This window comes from Accipiter gentilis, chromosome 9 (genome assembly GCF_929443795.1).
Source record: "Accipiter gentilis chromosome 9, bAccGen1.1, whole genome shotgun sequence".
Taxonomy (NCBI): Eukaryota; Metazoa; Chordata; class Aves; order Accipitriformes; family Accipitridae; genus Astur; species Astur gentilis.
Genome location: NC_064888.1, coordinates 21,595,105 through 21,621,141, shown reverse-complemented (window position 1 = coordinate 21,621,141; position 26,037 = coordinate 21,595,105). Strand labels below are relative to the sequence as shown.

Below are 26,037 nucleotides of genomic sequence, written 5' to 3'. Positions count from 1 at the left end.
CGGCTCCGCCCCGGCGGGGACAGCGGTAAGGGGGGCCGGGGGACACCCCGACGGGACGGGATGTGCGACTCCAGGCCGCTGCACCCCGGGTGAAACCGCTTGTCTTCCACCTGCCTGACACCCGGCACAGGGAACCGAGCCCCGGGCTCACGGCGGTCCCCCAAGAGCCGCAGCACCCTTCGTCCCCTGTCCCTTTGGACCCTCACCCCAAAGCTGGTCGCTACCCTAGTCCTGCGCAGTGGGGAAGGACGGACTGCCTTGCCCTTGGCTGATTTTCACTTTTATTATTGTAAATTCACTGTTCTCTCTTGATATATATATATATTTAAACATATATTAAAGTCAGAAATGCTCCTCTTTGAACTACATATACTGGTGGATTTATAGGCCGATTTTGAAAAGGTGGGTGAATCAGGCAGCCCGACCTGATCAATGCACACAGCAGCAGCAGCAAATGCCCCTCTCCAGGGACAAGGGAAAATTTTTATATATATATATATGTGTGTGTGTGTGTGTGTGTGTATGTAGAGCTATATATACACACACACACACGCATTCATCTCCCTCTACACCTCACCCCTCCACCCCAGCTCCCTGCCCAGGACGCCCTAGGCAGGCACTGGCCAGGCTCAGCGCTGGGGAGGGCACCAGAGGACGGATTTCGGAGTCCCAGAAGAACGGGGTGCAACCTTCCTCTGTTCCTAGAGAAGTGCTTCCCCTTTCCATGCCTCCCTCAGTGGGAGGGCTGGCAGCAGCCCACCCCTGCGCTGAGAGACCAGGACTGGGGTGTGCCGGCTCCCCGGCATGACAGCTTAGGTTGGCTGCCCTATGGAGGGGAAATCCACTGCTCTGCAAGCACTGTGCTTGCAGGACATCCCTGGTGTGACAGTAAATGAGGAGACACATTTCCTAACCTAGCTGACTGCCAGGGAGCATGGGAATACCATAGCCCAGGAGGAGAAACCTGCCTCAGCAATTCTCCTCCAAGCTGAAAAAATGTGTGAAAGTCATCAGCTGGAGGCATGGAAGGCCCCAAGCAGCAAGAGCCCTGGCTGGGAAGGCCAGTGCAGTCCAACTGGGGCTGCTGGTGTCATCAAGGCACTACCCCAACCCAGGCAGGCAGGCAGGAAGAGACAGCCCCCCCCCCCCCCCCCCCCATCTTCACCAGGGGTGCAGATAGACTGACACTGCCATCACCTCCCAAGGAAGGGAAAAGGCACTCTGGGTTTTTGGCTCCTCTGACAGTCACAGAGGCCGGCTGGAAGGCTTGGTCTGCTGAACCCCCTACCCCAGTGTCTGTGGAGGAGAGAAGAATGGTGATCCCCCCCTCCCCAGCACACCAGGCTTACGTGGTGAGGGGAGGGTGAGCTTCCTGTTTCCCCACGTCCCCTACAGAAGGGGGCCTCTGTATGATTGCCTCTGACAGCCCCTGACTCAGACAGGGCCAACCCGAGAGGCGCAGGGGCAGATCCTGGCTCTGCCGATAGCAGCACCGGGCTGGCACCACAGCAGTGACCCCAAACCCTGTGGGCAGGGAGGGGGCAGCTCCTGCAGGGGACACTGGCTGCCAGAGGAGAGCTGGCCACAGCTCCTACCAGGAGGGGAGGGCACCGCACGCCCACGCGTGCACACACATGCACACACGCAGCCCGAGGCAGCTGGGGTCTCGGAGACATTCAAGGCGGAGGAGTCACCAGCAGAGCCCTATTTAGGGGTCTCCACTGTGACTCTGACTCCTGCGGGGGTCAGGCCATAGCCAGGCCCTCTGCGTGGCTGTGGATGTGGGCCGTGCTGGACACGCCGCTCTCGCCTTTGTAACTTTTGGGAGCCCGGCTGGCTTTCAGCAGGACCAGGAAGGTGTCTGTGGAGATGGCCCCAAACTCAAAGGTGAAGGTGCCATAGAAGACCAGGACATCGATAATGAACATCCACTCGCACAGGGCAGCCACATGCTGCAGCACGAAGCTCTCCTGGATGAAGAACACACCACCCGAGGGCATCCCCGTCAAGGAAAACACAGCTGGACACCAACCACCCCATGGAGGACCACATCCCACTGCCACTGCACACTGGGGCGGCCATGAGCAGACACCCTGCACAGGAAACACACCACCACCCCTAAAACCAAGAAACCTCACATGCTTTTCCCAGCACCAGGAGGGCCCTGGCACGGGTGAGGTGGTGGCACGCATGCCCAAACCAGCCTCAGTAAATCACGGGACTGACGCCAGACACAGATTTTCTGAAGAGGCCAGAGCAGGGGGAACTCAGGCTGCAGCCCTCAGGGCAAGCCAGGTGCCCAGATGCCTCACCCTGCCCACACCCCTCGCCTCTTCCTCAAACCAGGCTGATGCTCCCCAGCCTCCCACAGGATGCAGTCACAGTTGATAAAACTCATCAGCCCTCCATCCCCTCGGTAAGGGCGTTTGGGCCACTGCATCCCAGCCCCGCAGCACCTCCTGTCCCCCTGCACTGCTGTCTGGCTCACCCCAGAGAGGTGGCCTGCTCCCTCTCCTCCAGGTCCTACCGCTGCCAGAGCTTCTTTATGCTTCTCTTAGGCCCACTGGGGATCTCTAGGGAAACCTATTGCCAGAGCCACCACAGGTGAGGGGAGGAGGCAGGTACATCCCACAGGCCTCCAGGTGAAGCCTCCAGCAGTACCCTGCCTTCTGCCAGCGAGACTAAGATGTGGGAGTGCTAGAGGGGCAGGGACCTGACCTGTGCAGCGTAGAGCCCTCTGCTCACTCCCCCCATCCCACCAGGAGAGGTCCCAGCTCTCTCCCCACACCATCCTCACCACAGCTTGCTGCTTTCCCACTTCCAGTCCCCTGTGCTTACAGAGCAGCATGGCCATGGCAGACTCCCTTGTCCATACATGCCCCGCCTGTCCCTCCCAGCTGGCATGGCACCATAGCGCTCCTGCCCTTCCCAGCTCCCTGCCGGCTTCCCGGCAGGGAATGCCTGCCTGCTGCAGTGAAAGAGCAGGACCTTCTGGCACATCCCAGGTCCACCAGCACCACCGAGGCTCCTCCTGCACTGCTTGCCCCAGCCAGACCCCAGCCAGCCTCTCTGGGACCTGTGGACACCACATGCTTTTTCCCCTTCCTGCCCAATAACCACCACCTTGTTTCCCAATTTATCCCTACCCTCAGTCTCAAATAAACCCTTGGCTCCCTGGCCACACACTTGGGACCATTCTTCCAGCTCCACTCTGCCTGCTGCCGTGCCCTCCCTCCCTGGTGCAATGTTTGCAGAGCCCAGCGCCTGCTCACCGAGCCCTCCCTTGTCCCATGGGCAGATTGGCCGGCAGGTACTGGTGAGCCCCGGATGGCAGAGGTGCTGCCATGCGTCCACCTGGCAGCCGCACAGAGTGCTTTTGTACTCAGCTTTGGCCATATAGGTAACTCAGATGGATTTTGCATTGCCAAGGGCTCAACATACCTTTGTCTCATTAAAAAAAACAATTAACCTTCCACTCTGCAAGGTGTGGGGCTGGAGCCTGCAGCGGTGGCTGGGCTGTAGCAGCCAGGGCAGGGCTGGTTTGGGGCATCCCAGCACCTCAAGAAATGCCCACCAGCATTCCTTCCCCTGCTCGGCCCCTGCATGGCCCCAATACTGCTGCTCCTCCAGCCTACAAGGGCAGCGAGCTGCCCGCCCTTAACCCCCTGCCCAGCCCCTCTCCTGGCACCATGCCTCACTGCCAGACCAAAGGATGGAGGATGTGGGGTGCATACCCCCTGCAAGGACCGCCTTTCACCAGCCCAGCCCAGATGTCCTCCCCACACCCTTCAGAAGGATACTGAAGACGAGGGTGAAGAAGGCCACAGCAGTGAGGATGCTGCGTAAGTGGCCGGTCCAGTACTGCCCACGGGTTTTGGCCATGCGGTAGGTGAGGATGGACTGCAGGAGCAGGAACAGCATGCTGGTGGGAAAGGCCACCCCTGCCCCAATGTAGTGCAGCACCTTGGCGTGATCCACCTGCAGGGGAGAGACCAGCAGTGCCGGCACCCCAGGACGCAGGAGTCTGCTCCAGGGGGTGGGCACGTGCCCAGGCAGGGGTGCAGGTGATGCCAGGAGCGGGTCTAGGCAGCTTGCCCTGTGCCCAACCCCTGGCTGAAGAGCAGATCTGGACCCATTGTCTGCTGCTAGGATCTCAAAGTGTTTCTGTTTCTTTCACCCATGGGGTGGTAGCTCCTGAGCCCCTCGGGCCAACAGCCCTGCCGTGCCCGGGTGCATGGGGCAGGGGCTGCCGTCTGCCCTGAGCAGCATCTGGGGCTGCCTGCACCCCCTCCTAGGGGTCACAGCCCTGCCTTCAGCAGAGCTGCTGAGCCACGGCTGGGACACAACAGAGATCGGGGCCAGTGGAACTTCTCCCGGGGTAGCGGTGCCGGCAGCAGCCTCCTGCCAAGCGGAAGGGACCGGCCGCCACAGGCAGCTGCCGGGAGGCCAGCGCTTGGCAGTGCAAGCGTGGGGCCGAGCACCGTCATCTGCCACCAAGCCCTGGACTGCTCCAGACCCTGCTTGCGCAGGCTCTGCCCAGACAGTTTCCTGGCATCGCCCCCCGAGCAGCAAACACCCGCAGTGGGATGGCCGGGCAGCGGCAGCATCGGCAGCTTGGCTGGGTCTCCTCTGCCCGGCTGGCATGTCCCTGCCCCATGGGGTCACACGTCCACAGAGGGGACAGACCGTACAGAGGGTGTCAGATAAGGGCTAAACCAAACCCAGCAGCTTATTCTGGACCTGAAACTATGCGCGCATGAGCAAAGAGGAGTCCCAGTGCCTGGGGAAGCATGGTGCCTGGCAGAAGTAAAGGAGTGCATGGATCAGGGGACTGGACCAGAACAACCACCCCAAATCCTACACTGCTGAGCGCTGCCACGGTCCTGCTCCAGTCAGGGCCCTCTCCCACCCACCCTGCCCCTGGGGACCCCCCGAGGAGATGCCTTACCTGAAAGTTGCCGACCATGGTGAGGCCAGCAGCGCAGACCCAGCCGGTGGCCAGCCCCAAGGTGTTGAGGAGAGACGGCCCGAGACGCTCCAGGAGGTGGGCGTAGCGTAGCAGCCCCACCAGGATGACTGCAGGAGGGAAACACAGCCCTGCCATATGCCGCCGACACCTGCAGCCCCCCCAACCAGCCTCGCTCCCGGCCCTGCTCTCCTGGCAGCGGGCACTTACCCATGAAGGAGCCCAGGCTGCAGATGAGGCTGAAGAAGCAGCTCTCAGGAGGCAGGGTGCCACACTTGCTGCGGGGACAAGGCAAGGCCCAGGGAGCCCTCAGCTGGGGGGCACTGGGGTGCAGTGCTTGCCCCCTTCCCCAGGACACGCTCCTGAGTTGCCCCAGGGCGGCTCTTGGAACAGCTCCCACCCCCAGCCGGCCTTGTACTCCCACCCCAAGGCTGCTCACCTGACGAGGGGGATGTGGTCCAGCGTGCAGCAGGAGCTGGGGCCGTCCCCGCCACACGACTGGTTGTAATTCCTGCCAGGAGCAAAGGGACAGGCTAGGAGAGCCGAGCTGCTGCCCAGGACCCTCCTGCCTCCTGCCCGCAGGCCCTGCAACGGTAGCAGAGTTGCTCCCCAGCGAGCACAGCCCGACCCCAGGGATGTGCCCCCACCCTGGGGACAAGCCCCTCCAGGGAGCGACCCACCGCCCAACAGGGTCTTCCGGAGCATCATGCCTGGGTTGCCACAGCCTGTCCCCTGCCTGCTGGCTCTGCTGCCCACCCGGAGTCCCCGCCTGCGAGGGAGAGGCCGTGGCGGGGCAGGGGGCTGCACGCACTCCCTGGGTGCATGGGCCGGAGTGCTGGGCTCAGGGGGTTCTTGCAGCCCCACACCCCAGGCGGGAGTGGGAGCACCCACCTGCCAGCCCTGTCACACACATCCCCGGGGCGGGAGCACAGGTGGAGCTGGGCACGCAGCCACTGACAGCTCCAGGCTTGCACAGGATGGGCGGGAATGCCAAGCTGAGCGGGAAACGGGCCCCACAGCCACAAGCACCCCAGGGCCATGCCACCCTGCCTGGGAGGGCAGGAGCTGCATGAGGAGCTGGGAGGAGCTGCCTCAGGTGGGACAGGACAGGAGCAAGCCCCCAGCTGCCCTGGGGAGCCCGGCACACCTGCAGGGCATTCCCCCGGGGGTCTGTTAGCAGCCCCCAGCACCGCCGGGCAGGGGCAGGGCTCTGCTGCCTGCAACCACTGCAGAATCCTGGAAATGCATCCTGCAGTCACAGACGCCCGGGGGCCCAGGGCTCTTATCGGCCCAAGGCACTTTCCTGTACCACAGCTGCTACCTGCAACCATAACCAAATTCCTCCCACCCCGCCATGGGGGTACGTGCCCTCTCGCCCTCCCAGCTCTCCTAGGAGCTGGCACACAGTTGCAGTGGGTTTTTGGGTACCCCTTTCCTGCAGCATCACCCAGGCACCCGGCACTTCTGCCTGGCACAGCTGAGCACGACTCCTTCCCCACCCTGCAGGCAGGGACCCCAAAGCCCTGTGCCCCAAAGGGCCCCCTCAGACACAGCCCCACGGTGGGGACGGGAGCTGTGGGGAGGCCGACGCCACCCTGCCCCTGGCCCAGGCTGACCATCAGCTGCCTCCAGCTGCTCAGCAAGTGCATGGTTAAAAAGGCCTTTTTGCCTTTTTAGAAAGGGCTGGGCTGGGCTCTGGTATTTTTTCAGTTTCCTCCTTTAGGGGTGGCTTTGTTTTCCAACCACGAAACCCCAAGGCGTGGAGCCCCACAGCCTCCTCAAGGGCTGCTCTTGGGGCCCTGTTTGGTTTGGGAGGGACTGTTTTATTATTATTTTGTTTAAAGTGAGCAGCCTGAGGCCGGGAAGCATTATTCATCATTAAGGGCTGGCTGTGCATCGGAGACAACCCAACACACACATTCTTCCCAGGGCAGAATCAGCCATCAGGCAGGAAATGGCAGCAAGTTTTTTTTCTTCCCCTTCTCCTTCAAACACTCCAGCAAGAATTAAACTAACATGGATTTTTCTGGGCAGATTTTTAAGGAGACACAACAAGCCAAAAACCCTGCAGAAGTTGGCAAGAGAGCCCTTGCCTTTCCTGCGCCTCATCCCCCATCCCGGGGTGCTGCAGGCAGCTCTGCCTGTGGGGTGGCTGGGCAGTGTGGGGCCGTCCTGTCCCCCTGGCACTGCCAGATTTAGCCTCAAGCAAGCAAGCCTCAACCTTTTCCATGGAGACACATGGCCCTCTGTAATTCCCTGACCACTTATTTTCATACTTTCTCCATGCTGTGTTCTTTCAATAGCCTCCTTCTCCCTGCCTGGTTCGCAGCAGGGCTGGACCGTTCACCGGAGCAGCCGTAACCACAGGCAGGCCTGGGCGGGGGAGGGAAGGTGGCTTTCAATAGCCCTGCTCGGCCCTGGCATCCTCACTGCTTCATGAATGCGGGGCTCAGCCTTGCCAAGCCCAAGCGGCTCTGCTCCCAGAAGACACTCGCAGACCTGACAGGAGACACACACCCTGGGGTGACTGCGCCCTGTCACTCTCACCACCATGTCTGCTGGGGGAGAAGGTGGCTCTGTGCCCCCTTTAATACTCCCACCTCTCCCGTCATCCCCAGCCCCCTGACAGAACCCACCTGACCCCCGACCCCCCCTTCAGCATGGTGATGGTGCAGGGGTGGGCTCAGGCCACGCAGTAATCCGGCACAGCATGGCACGGTTCAAGTGGGACAGGCCTGGAGAGGGACCTGGCATTACAGGGTCTTTAACTGAGCCGGTCCGTGGGGAAGGGCCCCTGCCGCCCCTCCCCAGACCTTACCAGTTGTGGACAGGACAGATGTGGTTGTTGGAGAGTGCCATGGCATACCTGGGGGAGAGACAACAGGGGTTACTGCAGCCACCCGCCTCCCTGCATCCCCGCTCCTGGCCCGCACCTGGAGCCAGCCCCAGGGACCAGCCATGGGAATGGGGGGATACAAGCCCTACCTGCCTGCCAGGGGCCAGTGCTCACCCTGTGGCACCTTCCAGCTTTACAAAGCAGTGAAAAGTAAAGCAAGTGCATGAGCCCAGTCCATGCTCCAGGGAGCTCCCACTACTGGGACCAAGTCCCCCTGCCTGGTACCCCCATCCCTGCTGAGAGCCACCTCCTGTTCCAGTTCAGTGCAGCTGTGGCTGCTCCTGCGGGCCTTCTTCCCAGTCGTGCTGCTGTACTCCCCGGGCTCTGGGGGGCTGCTCTACCGCAGAGCCCCCCACCCTGGCGTTGGGGCTCTCCACCAGCCCACAGCTGTGCAGGGCGTCACCTGATGGCTGCTGGGCTCTGCTGTGCTTCCCCCGGCCCCTGGCTGGCCAGCACCTGGAGCTAAAAGAAGTCTGGAAAAGCGGCTGGTGCATTGGCAGGGCATTTTGGGCAGATCGGCTCAATTGAGCGTTTCACTGGGGAGTCACCCCTGAACCTCAGTCAGTGTAACAAGGGGTTCACGACATGCATCCCGCTGAGCTCAGCTCCAGAGGGGTCTCAGCCCTGTGGCCCCCCGGCCAGTGAGGAGCCCTCCTGCCTGGCAGCTACTGCAGTGGGCGGCACCGTGCTGTTCAATCGCCGCCGCCAGTGGCCATAAACAGCTCAGGTTAAAAATAGGCCCCGACACCGGTAAGAAAACCCCTCTCCAGCCCGAGCTGGCCACCTAACAGCCGGGCTGCAAAAAGGATGATACCAGTAGAGAGTTGCTGGGGCAAAGAGCAGGACAGCTGCGGGGGAACCAAGGGGCAGTGCTGCCTACCCCAAGGGCCGCCCACCAAGAGCATCAGCCTCCACAGACCCCTCTCCCAGCCACTTCCCAGCACAGGTCTCCCCCAAGCACCCAGTCCCCATCCCAGCCCTCCATGCCCTCCTGCGAGGGGCAATATGCCAAGAGAGGCACAAATGGCACTGCCCTCCCCCAGTGGAATGTGGGCCCCCACACCCGCCCTGTCCCCCTCACAGCTCTGCTTCCCAGGCATGGCTGGCGGGGCCCCACATGCAACTGCTCAATCTCACCCTGCCACTGCGCTGATGAGGGACAGAGTGTCCCCCAGGTGGCTGCAGGGCATATTTGGGGCCAGAAAAAGGGCCTGAGACCTCCCCTCCCAGGGCAGCTCTGGCTGTGAGAACCATAAGCAGCACCTCCCACCCAAGCTGCTCTGGGCTGGAGGGGCATCTGCCCTCCAGGGCGACCCATGGGAGGCAGCCAGGGCTTCACAAGGTGTCCAGGGGAAACACTTGGAACATGAGTTCCCTGCACCAGGGCCAGCATTCAGCTTTGTCATGAAGGAGAACGGGGAATACCACAGGGGTGAAGCTCTCGGAAGGACCCGCATGGTATGGGTTGCGTTTGTTCCATCGCACTCCCCAGAAAGTCCCATCACCTACAGTGGAGCTCCCTGTACTTTTGGGAAAAGTCCCTCACCCAGTGCCCACCACCCCTGTGGTAGTAGCACAGGGGGCCTGATGGACCTGGGCAGGACAGCCCTGTGCGACCAGCTGAGATCCCAGGGGCCGAGACCCAGGGAAGGGGCCGGCAGGGTGGGCCAGTGCTGTTCACCCAGGTGATGCGGCCTCTGCCCCCAGCACAAGGAACAAATGTCCCATAGCCCTCCCATCCAACCACCACATGGGATGGGTGCCCATGTGCTGGTTACAGCCCTGGCGCTGTGCGACCTGGGCTGGTGGCATCGCTCCCGAGGCCATTCCTGTGCCGCCTAAGCATTAGCCACACTCACGCCTGGACCAAGGCACCCGATCCCATGGGGTGTCAGGGACACAAGGCCAGGGAGGCACGTGCCAGTGCTGCTGTGGGGGATGCAGTGACTACGCAGGGTGACTGCGAGGGGATGGAAAGCGTGGGAGTGACTGAGCGTGCAGAAGTGCCCCGATATGACACGGGCCCGGCAGTGCCCCACAACCCCCTCACCCCGCAGCATCCCGTAGCATCCTCTAGCCCCCTGCCCCGCAGCATCCTCCAGCATCCCGCCCCGCAATGTCGTCCCCCCCCCCCCCCCCGCAGCCGGGCGACCCCGTCCCGGCGGCCCCGTCCCCGCCGCCGAAGGGGTGGGAGGCTGGCGGCGGCTTCGGACCGTCCCGCGGCACTCACACGATCCACATGCCGGTGATGGTGAAGGCAGGCAGCGTGACGGGCAGGATCCCCCAGGCCGGCATCCTGGGGCCGGGCATGCCCCGCCGGGCTACGGGCGAGCGGGGCCGGCGGGGAAGCCTCCCGGCTGCCTCCTGCTGCCGGGCGGCCGCCGGGCCGCGCTGCCCATGGGGGGCGGGGGCCGGGGCCGGGGCCGGGGCCGGGCGGGCAGAGCGAGGTCCAGCCCTGCGGAGCCGAGCCGAGCCGAGCCGGGACAGCCCAGGCCGGCCCCGCCCCGCGGGCAGCGCGGGTCCCGCTCGGCGGGCAGGGCCCGCCCCGTCCGGCGGGGAGCGGGGAGCGGCGAGGGCCCGGCGCGGCCCCGCGCGCCACGTGGCGGCCGCGCTGCCGGCCCTGGGGGGACGCGTCGGCACCCCCGGCCGGGCAGAGCTGGGGAAGGCAGCCGGCGGCGGGGAGCGCGGGGAGCCGCTAGCGCTCGGGTCCCGCGGGGCCGGCAGCCCGACCGGCCCCACCGGCGCGGGCTGCCGTGCCTTCTCCTCCGCGGGAGACAGCCGGGGCGGAGGGACGGGCTCCTGCTCGGCAGACGCAGCGCGGAGGACCGGCGGGGCGCTGCCCAGCTCCAAACACCCCCGCCCTGGAGCTGCAGCCTGGAACAGCCTTTGCCAAGGCTGAGTCGGACAGCGGCGGCTGGCCGCAGGGCGCTGGGGACACCCCCCCCCCCCCCCCCCCAGCCCCAGCTGATTCTCCCTCTGCCCCAACCACCATCCCGCCATGAGGAGGTGGGCTCCTCCAGCAAGCGTGGTCCAAAGGGCACTGTCTCAGCGCAGGAGTGAGGCAGGAGGTACAGCACCAGGTAACAGCCAGGCACAGAAGACCTTGCTCGGTCCCCTCTTCTTTCTCTGGCGAAGAGGGTTAACGTGGGCTCAGCCTTCGCTCCTGAGGACAAGGCTCGGTTTGTGCCCGTGTCGACTGATCTCGCAAGACCTTGGCTGCCTCACATCCTGCAAGCCGCTTCCCACACACCCCGTTCTGACCTGATTAGCCTGACCTCTCCTTTCCCAAACACTTTCTACAAATAGCTCAACTAGGGATTAAGTTTAGTGGCCACCCACCAACCCTACTGCCCAGAGTAGTTTTCAATTTTCTTATGTGGAAAACTTGAGAAGAGGAAGTGTAACTTCCCTTGGCAGAGCAGCCGGGCTACAGCAAGGCCACGGCAACCCCATTTCCCTATCGGTAACTCAGCAGTAACCCACCCTCCCACCACGCGGCTGCTTGCAGGCATGTGTTTGCAAGTCCCAAAACATCCGGTGTAGCCAAAGGCTGCATGCAGCCCTTGGTGCCATAGCGACTGGTGCTTGTGAAGCCTGCACCTTCCTGCCGCCTTCTGCAGAGGAGCGGCCCAAGAACAGCACCTGCCCTGGCCTGCGTGGGAGAGGAGCTCCAGCTGCCCACCACCTCACCCAGGGCCAGGGTGCAGGTTATGCAACTGGAGGAGGAGTATTGCATACTGGGACTTGTAGTCTCCAGGGATCTCATCTTCCTACATGTTGAATCACACTCCAGGCAGCCTCCTCGCAGGCCCAGGGTCTCTCCGTGCTGTTCAACACATCAGTTCCCTGACCTTTTGCTGCAGGAGTTGCACTCCAGAACTTTGTTCCCAAGCAGGCTGTGCTCCCAAAGCCGTCTCCTACATTTCTGTCTGCCGGTGAACAACGGGCCTGGCCCTCCCTCTCCCAGCAGCCCCCTCGGCAACGGGGACAGCAGACAGTGGTGGGAACAATGCAGGCCAGTGCGGTGGGCACCGGGCCAGCGCGCAGCTGCTGCCGCCTCCAGCAGCCTTGGCAGGGCTCAGATTGCTCCCAGGGCATGGGGTGAGTGGTACAAACCCTGCCAAGCTCTCTTCCGCACAGGTGGAGTGAAGGCACAGGGCACTGTGATTTCAGGTTACTTCAGGCTCCATAGCAGGCACAGATTTTTCCAGAGGAGTTCAACGGCTAGCATTTCTAGGAGCGAGGGTAACTTAAAAAAGCCAGCTCACTAGTGGAAGATACTTCGTGGAAATCTTTCCTACAGACCAGGTCTTCTGAGTATGCTCATATTCAATTTAAAAATTGAATCTAAAAGCATCATTGCTTCAGTTTCACAAGTTTCAGTGCCAAATTTATGTTTTACAGCCAGGGCTTATCTTTCCATAGGCCCTTCTCCCACTAGGAAGCTTCACACCAATTAAGGAAAACACCAGCTCCACAGTAACACGTCCTACTGACACACGCTAAACCCCAATACCTATTTCTATTCTGTTTCAGCAGTGGAAGTTCCTGATGTAAATGTGAACAGAAGAGGTACGTAAATCCAAACTATGGTGATGTCTGTCCAGCCTCCTCTGGAAAACAGTAAGTCAGACCTGTAAAAATGAGAAAGAAGTCCAAGACTAGAAAAAGTATATGCTGGGACAAACCTGAAGGCTAGTGTTGTGAACACCGCTCCTCACCAACAGCTGCTGGTAGCATGACTATCTTATGTAATTTAAGTTACAAATAGAGTTCAAGAGACTTATCGATAAAAATATGTATTACAGCACATGCTACCTGTCAGTTGATTCTGATCTCCTTTCAGTTCAAACACTTCCTGTTATTTTTTTCTCTGTAACACATGAAACCTCGTTATTGCAAAATCCAAACAACATTCAAAGACATTTTTTCTGGTTTTCTAGTCCATGCCTATTTACAGTCTAGTGAAAACTGTTTAAAGTGCCAGTCTGTCTGTCTTTGCAGCTGACATTCTTTCCATTCCAGTCCTGCAGTTTCCTGGGGTGGCTTTTGCTTTGCACCGCAATTGTCTGAATTAAGATGCAATACTCTCAGTAGAAACTGGGTTTGCAAACCCAGTTTAAAATACAGCATCCCCCAAACAACTATCTGAAGGCAGCAGGAAAAACTGGGCTTTGCCAGACACCACTCCAAGAAGTCAAAGGACTGTCCGGGGATCAGAGGGCAGTAGTGTTTCATCAAGGCACTTGACAATTGAGCAATGATTTACAAAGAGTTAATCATCTAAAGGTTTCAGTGAGCATTTTGGAAAACAGCTCAGAAAAACAGAGCTGTAAATAGAAGTGAAGGCTCAGAAATACAAGACAGAGAGGCAGGCTGGAAACACACGGGCCACGGGCAGCACAAGGATTCAAATACGTGAATGAAAACATCCAATGGCTGGAAGGACACAATCTGGAAGCAGTGGAGGGTGAGGAAAAGGCTGCAGCAGTGAAAATATTCCAGGAATGGTGGAAATGGGGTAAGGGAACCAGCATTCATTAGCGGGACTTTCCTAGTACATACATTACTCTTCTATTATGCAATAGTTAGACCTTTGCTCAACCCCTTATCAAGCCTGCAGGAGTCTCTTGGAATCCTTGTGATAGGGAAGGCATTGGTACCTCACGCAGCTCTAAGGACACTGTGGCACTGCGTGGATCTTGCCACAAGACAAAGTAAAAAATATCAGGAGGGAAGTGTGTGCAGTTATCCTTATCTGTGATAAGCATTAGCCCTGGAAGAGCCCAGGATCTCTCATGCCCTCTCCAAGTCCAAGTCATGTCAGTGAAAACAAGGATTTCTTCCTCATCAGACAGAAAATGCTCCTTTCTCCAAAGTCAGCCAGTTTGTGACTGAATTCTGTGTTCTGGCTGCATGCCGAGATGCCACAGGACACCTGCTCCTCAGCCCTAGTCTCTGCCCTCAGTCCTAGTGGTGCATGAACACACACCAACATAACATCAGACATTTTACAGCCAACAGAAGCAAGAGCAATCTAGCTGTTACTGCTCCACTCTGCCCATGATGGGAACCATTTCTGCTTAGCACCTTGATGGCCAACCTCCACTGCAGCCCCCCCTACAAGATGACCACTTGTTTAGGGCAAGTCCCTCTGTGCTCCCCACAGAGCACACTGTTGGAGGATCCTGGTATACAGAGCCAGGGGGCTGGCAGCCAGGCACAGCACCTTGACAGCTGAACTTCTCTCTTCCCAAAGCTCTGAGGCACAGAACTGCGACAGAAAAGGAATGCAACACTGGAGCATTAATTTACAGGATGTATTTATTACACTGTAAAAAGTCCATTGGATTTGTAGCCATTTACTCTGTATGTACACTGGTTGTACTCCGACCCCAACCGTAGGTTCCTCTCAGTACAGTATACACTGGGTTGGAGTCCCGTCTATGTCCCTCCCAGTCACCAGTGGGATTTCCAAGATTGATATTACTGAGAATTTAGCCAACTAATTGAGAGGAGGAAGAACAGAGATGCAGCACTTGCCAGGCAGCCAGCTCTTTTCTGGGCATGAGGGGGTGGAAGAGTGGGACATCCTCGCTGCAAGGCAGAAGCACAAGAATGACCACCAGGGCCTCAGCTGCAGGGGTGTTCTAGGTGGAGAAGGAGGTGGGCTCCCACAACTAGAAGATGCAGAAGGGTGCAATCTCTACAGAGCTTCCAAGAGAAAGCACAGCAGACTTGCTGGGCATCTGTCAGCAGGTGCCACAGATCCCCACATCTTCTCTAGCTGAAGAGGATGTTCTCCTAAGGAATGGGGCTGGACACAAAAAGGCCAATGTAGCGAGTGGTGGACAACACAGCACTGCTGTGCACCCTGGGGGAGCGGCTCCCCAAGCACTGTTTGAGAGATGGTCATGGTGCTCTGCTCTCAGCTCACGGGACTCTGCATTTCCTTCTTATCTGCTCAACTAGGCAGAGCCTTCTGAATTTGCTCCCTCCAACCAGAAAGCCTGATTACATTTACAGGAGGAGGAAGGAAAGCAGTGCTGCCCCTACCATGCTCCCCATCTGGCATGGGGATTGCTGTGATCCATGTTGCAGAAGGAAAGCATGTGGCTACAGCAGACAAGAAGCCCTCCATAGCAAGCTGGGAGCTGCACTGTACGCAATCCACATTTCTACACAAAATTCTCAACCTGCTGATCCCAGGCATGCCCAGAGCCCAAACAAAGCAGTGAGACCAGAAGCATGGGCAGGAAAAGCTAGGGAATGGCTGGGGAATTGTCCAGGGACTGAACTGAATAATCTGAGAGGCCATCCTGTACTGCAGCCCCTCTCTGGTGTGACTTCTGAGTTTTCCCTCTTCACCAGATGAACTGGTGGTAGCTTGGTCCCAGGCTGCTGGGTGTGGACATTGCCTGGCCCCGAGACTGTGAAGGCAGGAAGGAGACTAGTCAGTGGAACCGGACACCCCTCCAAGACGACAGGGATTTCTAGGCAGATTTCTAGGTGGTTGCCACAAGAAGGGAGCGGAACGTGATGTGCTCCAAGGGAATTGTGGCAGCAGCCCTTCTGCTCAGGTTAGCATCATCTTCTAAAACAAACATGCCCACTACCAAAGAACGTTTGGCCAGCAACCTCCACCCACAGAACTTCCTCAGCAGACAGTTCACAGACACCCTCAAACTAATTGACTTCAGAGGTTGTCATGGGGTCAGTGGGCCGTGGAGTAGCTAAGAGGGGAACAGGAGAGGTGGCTTCAATTAGGGCTGGGTTGAGAATGATTGGCAGAGACATAGGTGGCACCCCAACCTGCAGGGGAGATGCAAGAGGCTGCAAGATGAGTGGTGGCTGTGCTGTCGTAGGAGGTATGTCTGTAACGGGGCTTGTCTTTGTTGGAGCTGATGCTGGGAAAGAAGGAGAGGCAGAGGTGCTGATGGTGGGTGAGGCAGGTGCAGTGGCTCTCTCAGATTCTGCAAAAAGCAAGAGAAAAAATAGATCCTTATACAGGCCCTTACAAAGTCACCTTTCAGCTCAAAGCTAAGCAGGGCTGAAGATCAACTCAGGGCCCTTTTCAGACTTGTCCCTTCCACATACCTTCATATGAGGCCCTGAGGAGCAGGTGCCAATCACAGGCATTCTCCCCCAACCTCTGCCCACCCCAATAACCTTAGCAAGAAGGCCACAACCTATCCATGTGGAAGCACAACAATTCCACAACACCAGAGGCCTGGTCACTGTAGATCACGCTAAACCAAGGAAAAGCAGATCCACACCACTGTGCTGGGAAGATGATTCCAGAAAGAAGACGACGGGACTCACCACTGGCACCCAGTTCACAAGGCTTCTCCAAAGGAGCCAGGTGTGTGGCTGGTCTCACATCCCCCACAGAGGAAGGGGGCAGAGCAGACACTATTGATTTCTGATGCTGCTGCTCCATTGGTATGCTGGAGACAGGATCTAGGAAAACACAACAAGCAGTGAGCCCACACACCAGTTTGCTCAATTCTTTTGCCCACCTTCAGTTTGCCCTTCTTGTGCCAAGCTCCCACAGCCTCCTGCACCTATCATTTCATCAGCATCCAGGCACTGTGGCAGCTGGGTACTGGACAAAGTGCAAGCACTGGGTCCAAAACCTGTTTTTTTAAGGTTTCTTAGCCCCTCATACCTTGGATGATGGTCTGTTTGAAGAGCTCATCCCGTAGTCTAGGTAAGAAACAGTCAATCCGCTCCCAGGTGATCTCCCAGAGATCTGAGTATCCTGTCCGTGAGTCAGCACTGTGGAATATCCCAGCCGTATCCATTACAAGCAGCATGTTCTTCAGAGACTCTGGTATGGCCTCCAGCTGTAATCAGAGATACTCCTCAGGACACAGAGAATGGACATACAGCAATGAACAAAAGCTCACAACTGATGGGCTGCCTTGGAAACAGGACAAGGGGAGAGACCATGGAACAAAATGGGTTTGGAATGATTAAAAGGTTAAAAAACAACCAAAACCAAACCACCTTTCAAGTTTAGAAGGTTAAAACCAATGAATGATAGTTCAAAGCACTGCAGCATCACTTTCAGCACCTTACCAGTAAATCACTGGAGCCAGCATGCATATATTTGTCCATAAAGTCCAGGATTGTCAGCCACAGGGCAGCAAAGGTGGTCAGTGAGAGCAGCGGGGATAGATGCTGTAGGAACACCTAGGAAAAAAAACCCCCACAACTACTGTCAACACGTAGTATCAGGGCTGATGCTCATAGCTTGACAAGCCAGTCTTGCAAATCTGGAATTCCCCCTCCTTGTGGCAGGCTAGGGGCATGCACAGGCCCAGCCTGAGGACACCAGAAATCTCCACTCTTCCGAGCTGCACATGTAGAGGAGCAGATCTTGTCTCCTTTGCATTAGGCCATGACAGTCTGCATCACCATGTCTTCCAGCCCTTCCACACTCTCTGCCTTAGGTCAGTACTATCAGCTTGTGACATGCATCATTTCACCATTAGAACAGACTGTCTTCAACTAATGTCAGGTGAAACACTTCTCTCTCCATCCTTCATAAAGTCACAAAGTCCTTCCTGACAACTTTTCTGAAGGCCGGGATCATGGAGGCAGTTCTGGAAAGAATGCATGTGCCAATAGCAGAAGGTGGTGGAGAAGCCCAGCACTAAAGACAGTCAAACCAGCAAACTGACACCTATCCAGATCAGAGATGCTGAGAAGCTAATACAGCAAACAGTTTGGTTTTTTTGAGGCACATGGTTTCCCTTGAGCTTTCAGGCAGCAGAAGCATGCTTACCTTGGAGAGTAGCGTTGAGGCTCTCATCCTAGTTTCTTCCATCCCACCAACGTCAGCTGGGCTGATGTTCTCAAGTAGCTTGGTTAGTAGAGGAAACAGCACCTGTTGGATCAGACACACTGATATTTCAGAGCTGAGAAATGGCTGATGAGTTTTGCACAGACAGCCTTGCAGGAAGGAGCTGGCTTTTGGGACTGGTGGCTTCTAGGCAGAGAGCATGGGAGAAGCAATAGGAAGTAGAAATGAGTGAATTCATTTCAATTAGGTTCTGTCAGAAGCCTAAACAGAGAGGAACTTTTCACAGGATCAGAGTAGGGAATGCCTTGTCTGTGGTGGTGAACAAGCTGCTCAAGAAGATGGTGCTGAAATAGGACACCATTCTGCCACTCCCACACACAACTTTGCTTTTCATGACAATGCTGTCCTGCCTACATGCCCAGCGCAGCCAGGAGGTTACCTTGTTGAAGCAGGACTCCCATTCCAGGGCATCCAGGGCCTGCAGGTCATGTACCAGGAGAGCCCGCTGCAAGTAAGTGAGTGCCTGCATCCGTACCTGCCGTCGGGCATCACAGCACAGCCAGGCAATACCTGCAAGAGAGGGATTCAGGGCAAAGCCCACAGGGAAAGTGTCACATCCCTACTTCCCTAGTCTAGGGTGAAAAGTCTAATAAAGATCAAATACTTCGGGGGGGGGGGGGGGGGGGAGGCGGGGGAAGGGAAGGGGAAAAAAAAAAAAAAAAAAAAAAGAAAAAGGATTATACTTGTTCCAGGCCACAGACTGGGAATATACTGTCAGGTCCAGAAGCAAGCTGACAGCTAACTCATGCTAAAGATACCTTTCCAGATCTGATCCAAGTTATTTTTCAATTACAGCAGACCCTAAAAACAACCTCTGCCTGCTTTCTGCAGTTAGTTCTTGGCTCCTCCTAAGTGCTGCCATTATTTTGGAAGCATCTCTGCTCACTCTTATCACAAGGGGATTGCTTTACCCTGTAGCAAAGGGCACCAGCAGTTGGACCACAGTGTTCGGGAATCTGCTTCAATTTTCCTTCCTGCTGTCTCTAGATGGCGTTGCTCCTCTGCCCAGGAGCTGTAGATGGTGGCTGCTCGCGTGTGCAAGGTGTGCATGAGGTCCAGGAGCTGCAAGTCAAGCATCACATTAAGCAACACACAGGACTTAAATTTTTGAAGCAACCCTGGTCTCTGCTCTTCCCCAGACCAACGCTAAAAGGCTCACAGCTGCTCAAGCCTGCTTCCTGTATGTACATAACCATGTATCACTATGAAGATAGTGTAGGGCCCTGCTGTCTGTGCTCTCCCTAAGGGGTCAAGTGCCAGGCATCTTCAGCAAGACTTGTGTCAGTTCAGTAGCCATGTCAATTCCATCTTCTGAGGAAAAGCATCCCAATCCTGCCAGAAGAAAGAATGGAGCCTTTCCTAGCACAGAGCATTGACTCTCCCAGGCAGAGGGAGAAATCCAGTAATTCAGCTGTGCTGTCCAGGGACAACACTGCAACTTTTTAATTTTTTTTAAAAAAACCCAAAAAAGCATGAAGCACATGCAAAGCTCCCTCAGAACAGCTCCATAAGGGCAAACGACATTCTAGTCACTTTACTACTGAACAGAGACCCAACAGCCTGGCAGTCAGCAGGCCTGTGCCTTCATGCCTTTGAAGCACCATCTGGAGAGAGAAATGACACCCTCATCCTAGTCCTCTGTACTTGAAACCCCAGTGCCTCAGCCTACAGGGCTTTCCCCTCTCCTCAAGCTCAGATGCCCTGTCAGACTCCCCACTAATCCTACACGAACCTCATGCCTCCAAATCCCTTGATCCACATCCATCTTACCTAATATAGTGACTCACAGCTCCAGACCCCATCCTCCTTGCTTCTCAGAGAACTTCTCTCTCCACTGCTATTCTGCTTTTCCCTGTCCGAACTGCAGTCTTCCTCTTTCACTGCAGAACCACACACGGCCACAAGGGCCACCCTCTGCTATTCAGCACCCACTAACCCAGGATGCAGCCCCTCCCCTCACCCCAGTGACTCCCTAGCAAGGCCCTGAGTATGGGAAAGGAGAGGAGGAAATCCTTGCTATACTTACGTCCTGACTAACCTGTAAAGACACAGTGTGGTAGCTGGCAGGGATGCTCTCATCCTCATCCTCATCACTGTGTGTGTGTGCCTGGTGCTGGCTCAAGACCCGTGATCGCCGTGTGGAGTTCTCCTTTGGCTTTTTTTTTAGCCGACCAGACTTACTGTCATACCTGTGGCTCTTCCCCCTCTTCTCCTGGGACTTGTAGCCTAGAAAGTGAAAGGCAGCAACATACCATATACACTCTCCACCACAAAATTTTCTGTCTTTCAACACACACAGCAGCCACCTTTTGATATCCCCAGCAGAGGGCCCTGTCCTGTGAAATGACAACTACCTTCTTAAAGAGGTACCCCAGCATGCCTCAGGAACAGCCTTCAGCAACAGCCGATACTGCTACCTCTATATCAGCTCCAGACCTCCCCTCCACCCCAGAGAGAATGTTAAGAATAAAGTCCCTGCTACAAGCAGGAGCCAGGACACTTTTCTCACAGCAGACCATTTTCTGGGGGGTTGAGGACTCATTTTCTGACAGTATACTTCACACTTCTTGCTGACTGGCCACCCCAAGCCCAATCCTGATTGTCAAACCAAGGGCCATCTTACCCCCATTCAAGCTCGCCTCCACAAAGATGCGGATGGTTTTGACACAGAGCTCGAAGTTCTCAGGTGTAACATGGGCAGCATCTCGCACGATGAAGGACAGGGACTCTACGCACTTCATGAGAGACTTGGTGTCATGTGGGCCCAAATCCAGCCCCACAGTCAGGCTGTACTGGTTGACAAGAGGAGATGGCCCCAGCCTGCTGAGCCCAGCAGTGGATCTGGAGGTGTCAATGTCATCTTTCCCCACCTGCAGGGCACAGCAAGAGGGTAGCAGGAGAGGGTAGCATAACAAGCAGCACCTCGTGCACATGCTGAAAGGGCCTTTCTCTTCTGAAGCCAATAGGTAACGTTTCCGTAGGATCCATTTCCCTTCCTTCCTTATTTGCCTCCAAGCTTTCTCCATCTGCATCTCCTCCCCATCCTCCCTTTACATTGCCAGTTTATCTTAGCTCTCTTTTCTATTGTTTATTCTTTCTCTCCCTACCACACCCTCTGCCCACAACCATGCTAGGAGTAGTCTTCTTCAGGCACCAGAAGCCCATTGGCTACTCACCACTAGCCAGCCACTGTTCATGACATCCACATCTGTCACTGAGCGATGCATCTTGCCTGGCTTCCCGTGGTCTGCATACACCTCTGAATCAGAGGTGTAGCCTCGGTCCAGGCTCATGTCACTTGGATGATAGGAGGAGGAGACCTCACTGTCTGACTGAGCACCTTCAAAACAAAAGGCATGGGGCTTAGATCAAAGCCAAATCACGAACTTGGAATGAGTAGCTGTGGATAATGGAGAAGCAATCCAGATCAGTCAGATCAGCATCAGCTAGGAACCACCAGTAGGCCCTGAAGAAACTGGGCTAGGCCTCTCCTCCTGTGAGAGGAAGAACAACTATGACAGAAGCATGCACAGGAGACAGCAGGAAACACAAATCTTTGACATTGTTTCTCCCCTGTAGGTATGTTTGGTTTTCCCCTTCAGAGGAAAGGGGCTTTCCATCCTCTGCTATGTTACTTGTCAGCCTAACTGTGAATTTAAAAAGGGCAGGAAGTCTAATGCTTTGAAGCTGGGGGGAAGAATCAGATGTACCACACACTTTAAGTACTGGAGGTGCTAGGTTCAGCCAAGACAACCCCAAAAGCACAACACAGAATGACATGACTCATGTCGGGCTTCTGGGGTCACTCAGCTCCACACTAATACTGGTAAAGTCTTTCTCATGAACAGCAATCTACATTAGCATGGTCCACACCTGTCAGATCTACCTTACCCAAGAACCTTAAATTTCATGTCCCAAGCACAGAAATCTTTGCAAGGGCCAAATTTAAGCTACTGATATAATGTTATTTAGAAGCAAAAATTCATTGTCTCCATCTTTCAACATTATCTAGAAACTCACCAGCAGAGAGACAGACTTGCTGTGAACACAGTGCAGCAACCATTTTCAGGAGGTAAAGAGAACTAATGTTCTGATGTGTGCAATGTGCCACAGGCAAGTAGTTTACCCAATCAGCAAAGACAGAAGCAGTAAAAAAAAAAAAAAAAAAAGAGGGAGAAGACAGCCCAGCATTAGCCCAGAAGGCCAGAAGACAAAGGCCATAGGGGTTTTGCAATATCAGGTTTCTCCCATCTGTCTAGCACAAAACATCAGGACCGAGCAAGAAAGTCCTACAAAAGCAAAAAGCAAAACAAGGGCTTCTGGAAAAGTCTTTTTTTGCTGTTTGCTTTAAAAGTCTGAAGCTGTTAACCTCAAATACATTGCCAGCTGGCTAGAATGAAATAGGAACAGTTTGCTGAAAAGACTGTCTTTCTAACACAGTCAAGAGAAGTGGGAAATAGTGGGTTGGTCTTGTAGGAATGGTTCAGGCACTCTGAACACAAATGGATTTGGAAATAGAATTTTAAAGAACAACTCCCTTTACGAGATCCTTAAAATGGGGGCAGAAAGGAGTCAGTCCCACAAAAGAAGCAAGTATGACAGGAACAACAGCTGGGTTTACATTACACACCTAGACGAGAGATTAAGGCTACATTACTCAAGACACCAGACCACAACCAGCAGAAAATGCTCCTTGGGTAGAGCAAAGGCCTTCTACAGCTGCTACAACTGATACCAGTTTTCCTCCCACTGCTCCCTCAGGGACTAGCACCTGGACTGCTGCTCACAGAGTAGGAAAAGATGGCAGAGTAGAGACAGGGACAGACCATGGGGTAGGAGTGAACAGCAGGTGCTGGTCTTTAATCTTGCTAATGTAGTTTAATATCAGCTTTGTTTTCTTGCACTCCCCTTTGCTAATTGGAAAGCTTGAGGAAGCAGCTGCTTATCTGGCAGGCAGGCATCAGATTTCCTACCACAAGCTGGCCTGTCTTACCTGTGTCATTATCTGCCCTTGCTGTAACCTGCAGGGCTGCAGGCGGCTTCACCCCAGACCCAATACACTCCAGGAGGGTGAAGAGCGTGTACCAGTCATCTCCAGAGTGAATGTTAGCAGCATTGGTCTTCAGGAGTTCATGGAGGCCATAGGCAACCTCATGGCTAACTCTGGACAGCACATTTGGCTTCATCATGAGCAGGATACGTAATGAGAGGAGAACCTGGGCAGAGAAGGAGATAAGAATAACAGAGCCTATTATTTATACTCCATTCTCCAGCAAAGTCCCCTTTCACTTATTTAGAGCTACTTACAACTGCTGTTTGTTGTTACCTGCAGCAGAAACAGGTTAAATGTGGGTCCATCCAACAGCAATGGTTGTTGCCAGGTGTAACCACAAAATCTCAGTAACTGACTTTCAAAAATCCCTTACCTGTGCGCTGATTTCTTCCCGACGAAGGAGCCGAATTGCCAGTCTCAGCAGCCCCACCACTGCCCTCTCCACCAAGAAGCAGAACTCCACCGCATGGACACAGAGATGATAGAGGTGGTCTCGCACAGTTTGCCAGACACAGGTCACACGGTCCCTAGCCACAACAAGGAGGAGGGAAAGGGTAGGATGAAAGGAGATGAGACAAGAGGAATCCAGCTACCTCTTCCAGAACTCCAGATAATCTAGTATTTTTTCATTTCAATGAAAAACTCCAGCCGGGAGATATAAGAACAGAGACACAGAAACAACAAAGCTGTCAAATTTCTTGTTTACTTCATTACTTGCAAAGCGATCAGGTGGGAGAACTCTCCCTCCAGAGTTTAGTTTATGTTCTCCAAATCTCAGGATATCAAGCAGTAATTCATGGCCGAATAGCCCCACTGTTTGCACATGCTAGAGTGGAATTGCTAAGCCCTGAAATTACAGCCACATGCTGCTTCAGCTGGCAAATCAAGCACATGAGGAACTCATTCCCCAGACCCAGGCAGCAGCTGCAGTAAAGCAGGGACATTTACAATGAATCTGCATGTATTTCAAGGTCATACCTATTCTCTAGCACAATCCTCAGAAGCATCTCCAAGCAGAAAGCAGCATCCTCTTCATCATATGTCTCCTCATCAGGAGTCACAGAGATTAGAGCCTAGAAAAGCCAGGAATTGTTTGTGAATCACAAGCCCCCAAAACTGAGGGAGGACCAACAGAATGCTTTGAATCTGGGAAAAACTACACTCCACTGTCTGGTGAGGTCATGCATAGCCTATCAAAAATGCATTGGATAGTGGTCAAGCTAAATATATGGAAAATTCTGATTTTTTTATTATGCGAGAAGCAATATGAACTTAAAAGATGTTAAACTCTGACAAAGTCTCTCAGACGGAGAGGAGTTCTGAAAGCCAGCAGCTTCTTGCTAAGAATAAGTGAAGGACAGAAAAGGCAGACATACCTAGGAATGACTACAAATACTGGAACTATTCCACTCAAGCCATCAGCTTGCATATGAAGGGAGAATTCCTGACATTACTAGAGGTAAGAGCAAAATATTCCCCCAGAACTGAGATGGCACACAAAAACTGAGTCACCACTTCTCCACATGGGCCAGCAACATAGCAGTCTTTGTGTGATCCAAACAGCAAGTTCTGCTTTGGCTGTTTTAAGTATTGTTCTTTGGGATTTACTCGCTTATCTTTATTTGAAACACAATACCTATTCTTCCGAACCTCTGCAGCAAGCCTTGATAAATAAACCTTTCTTTTGTTTTACCACAAGTCTCAATAGTGTCATCTGCCCTATTAATGAAGCCAGTGAATTGCAATTACAGCAGCCTGAAGGGAAAGGCACTTGCACTTTAAGGAGCCATAGAATTAGGCAACACTGCCAGCCCACAAAGCATCCCTGCAAGGGTTGCGCTACACTATTTGCTTTTGAAAATGGTGAGCAGCAGCCAGATTCATTCTACACCCTGGAGTGGTCTCAAACTCCACACTAGCCTGAGAAACCACTACCAGAACCAGGTAAGTAACTACCGTTCCCCAGGAAGATGAGCTTCTCTAGCTCAAAGGCTAGTGAGTCCAGCCTTATTATGACTCCCACAGCAGCCAGGTACCACACTACCTAGTGGCACACAGTCAAATATTTCTATACAGCTCTTGCTTCTAACGTGGCCTTTTAGAATGTTCTCATTAGGCACACAGCACAACAGAAAAGATGAAAAAGCATAACCTTAAGTTCCTACACAGAGCTACACATTTTTAAACACTTGCCATGATCTCCTCAAGGCTTTTAGAATGCATTCCACAATTTAATGTCTTCCTCCACTACTAAAGCAATTGTGGCTGCCAGCACAGAAGTTACATGTAACAGCTGAACTAATGACTGCTTTCATTTTGCAAATAGGTCCAAGACCTCCTTTGGGGACAGAGGAGCTAGGCAAGTACACAGCGCATATCCATGATCATGCATAGCATACTTGTTCCATCACCAGTCCAGTCCCTTGCCCAATATCATTCTCACCTTCATGAGCTCCTGGAGGGATTCAAGTTGGAGGAATTTGCTTTCTGTGATCAACTTCTCAGGATCACATTGCTGCAAAAGACAGAAAAGAGGACTGTGCATCTGGGGGATGGGGAAGGTATACAAACAAATCCTCCAGAAACACAGCTTGTTCCCAGGAAATATACAGATATTGGCTTTAAGACAACTACCTCGAGGAAAACTTCTGCCAGCTAGTTCACTCCTTTAACATCAATTACCTTTAACAGACCTGATCTGTGCTAGACAGATTTTAACAGATAAATCCTCTGCCCACACACTGCTCAAACCCCAGGTTCAGATTTTGTTGGCACCATATGCCTTAACACTGCCTTGGAAAAGATTAGTCATTTGAGAATTTATTAATTTGTCTTCAGTTATAGGACTGGGATGCCAACGGCAGATCCCTGTCTCTTGTGGGGAATCATTCCTGTTTTCATGTGTTACTATATTTGTGCATAAAAGCACATAAGACCCTTTAGCTGTCAATGCAGACACGCTCCTCTGTAGTTTCTTACAATTCCCAAGTCCTCTAGAACCTGCAATACTGCCTAGAAGCATGAGTATTTATGCTTCTGTTGCCTGTTATCCACATAGTACTGTCACCACAAACAAAAACAGGTTCTTTTACAGCCTGTATCTTACCTTTATGCATTCCAGAGCTGTTCGCTTTGCCTCCTGTGTCTCTGTAGATGGCCCTCTCATACCAGATTGCTCCGTCCCACTGAGGGTGAGCCAACTAACAAAACTCAGCACTGTAGATTCACCACTGAAAATCAGAAGACACCAGCAT

General features: G+C 54.6%; 2 protein-coding genes across 12 annotated transcripts in view; both read right to left on the bottom strand.

The window, feature by feature from the left end:
* Positions 1 to 238: 238 nt before the first annotated feature.
* TMEM150A (transmembrane protein 150A) lies at positions 239 to 14,083 on the bottom strand. 7 transcript variants are annotated; one of them, XM_049810992.1, is made up of 7 exons: positions 7,785 to 7,819; positions 7,603 to 7,713; positions 5,406 to 5,477; positions 5,177 to 5,244; positions 4,949 to 5,076; positions 3,801 to 3,978; positions 241 to 1,990 (listed from the first exon to the last, which is right to left on the bottom strand). In XM_049810992.1, the coding sequence occupies exons 2-7, from the start codon at positions 7,626 to 7,628 to the stop codon at positions 1,746 to 1,748; spliced, it is 717 nt and encodes a 238-aa protein (XP_049666949.1). In that variant the 5' UTR covers positions 7,629 to 7,713; positions 7,785 to 7,819; the 3' UTR covers positions 241 to 1,745. The 7 variants fall into 7 exon arrangements, with proteins under 7 accessions (XP_049666951.1, XP_049666944.1, XP_049666950.1 ...); XM_049810991.1 differs by lacking the exon at positions 7,603 to 7,713 and adding an exon at positions 12,379 to 14,083 and having other exon boundaries at positions 242 to 1,990; positions 7,785 to 7,832; XM_049810989.1 differs by lacking the exon at positions 7,603 to 7,713 and adding an exon at positions 10,093 to 10,283 and having other exon boundaries at positions 242 to 1,990; positions 7,785 to 7,832.
* An 85-nt stretch (positions 14,084 to 14,168) lies between these two features.
* Positions 14,169 to 26,037, bottom strand: part of GBF1 (golgi brefeldin A resistant guanine nucleotide exchange factor 1) — a 110,197-nt gene continuing 98,328 nt past the window's right edge. For 3 of the 5 annotated variants that reach the window (XM_049810948.1, XM_049810950.1, XM_049810951.1), the window contains 15 exons: positions 25,890 to 26,013; positions 25,227 to 25,298; positions 23,762 to 23,856; positions 23,157 to 23,310; positions 22,724 to 22,946; positions 20,907 to 21,070; positions 20,354 to 20,600; positions 19,757 to 19,956; positions 18,642 to 18,792; positions 18,110 to 18,240; positions 17,653 to 17,754; positions 16,944 to 17,057; positions 16,531 to 16,708; positions 16,185 to 16,322; positions 14,169 to 15,835 (listed from right to left, as the gene is read on the bottom strand). In XM_049810948.1, coding sequence (XP_049666905.1) covers positions 15,549 to 15,835; positions 16,185 to 16,322; positions 16,531 to 16,708; positions 16,944 to 17,057; positions 17,653 to 17,754; positions 18,110 to 18,240; positions 18,642 to 18,792; positions 19,757 to 19,956; positions 20,354 to 20,600; positions 20,907 to 21,070; positions 22,724 to 22,946; positions 23,157 to 23,310; positions 23,762 to 23,856; positions 25,227 to 25,298; positions 25,890 to 26,013 — 2,380 coding nt within the window. In that variant the 3' untranslated portion in view covers positions 14,169 to 15,548. The remainder of the gene's footprint in view (positions 15,836 to 16,184; positions 16,323 to 16,530; positions 16,709 to 16,943; positions 17,058 to 17,652; positions 17,755 to 18,109; positions 18,241 to 18,641; positions 18,793 to 19,756; positions 19,957 to 20,353; positions 20,601 to 20,906; positions 21,071 to 22,723; positions 22,947 to 23,156; positions 23,311 to 23,761; positions 23,857 to 25,226; positions 25,299 to 25,889; positions 26,014 to 26,037) is intronic. The other 2 variants (XM_049810949.1, XM_049810952.1) reach the window with 1 other exon arrangement.

Coding starts and splice junctions, on each gene's coding strand:
- TMEM150A (XM_049810987.1), bottom strand. CDS start 5,674: ATGATGCTCCGGAAGACCCTGTTGGGCGGTGGGTCGCTCCCTGGAGGG. Junction 5,077..5,176: donor CAGCCTGGGCTCCTTCATGG/GTAAGTGCCCGC, acceptor TCCCTCCTGCAG/TCATCCTGGTGGGGCTGCTA. Junction 3,979..4,948: donor CCATGGTCGGCAACTTTCAG/GTAAGGCATCTC, acceptor TCTCCCCTGCAG/GTGGATCACGCCAAGGTGCT.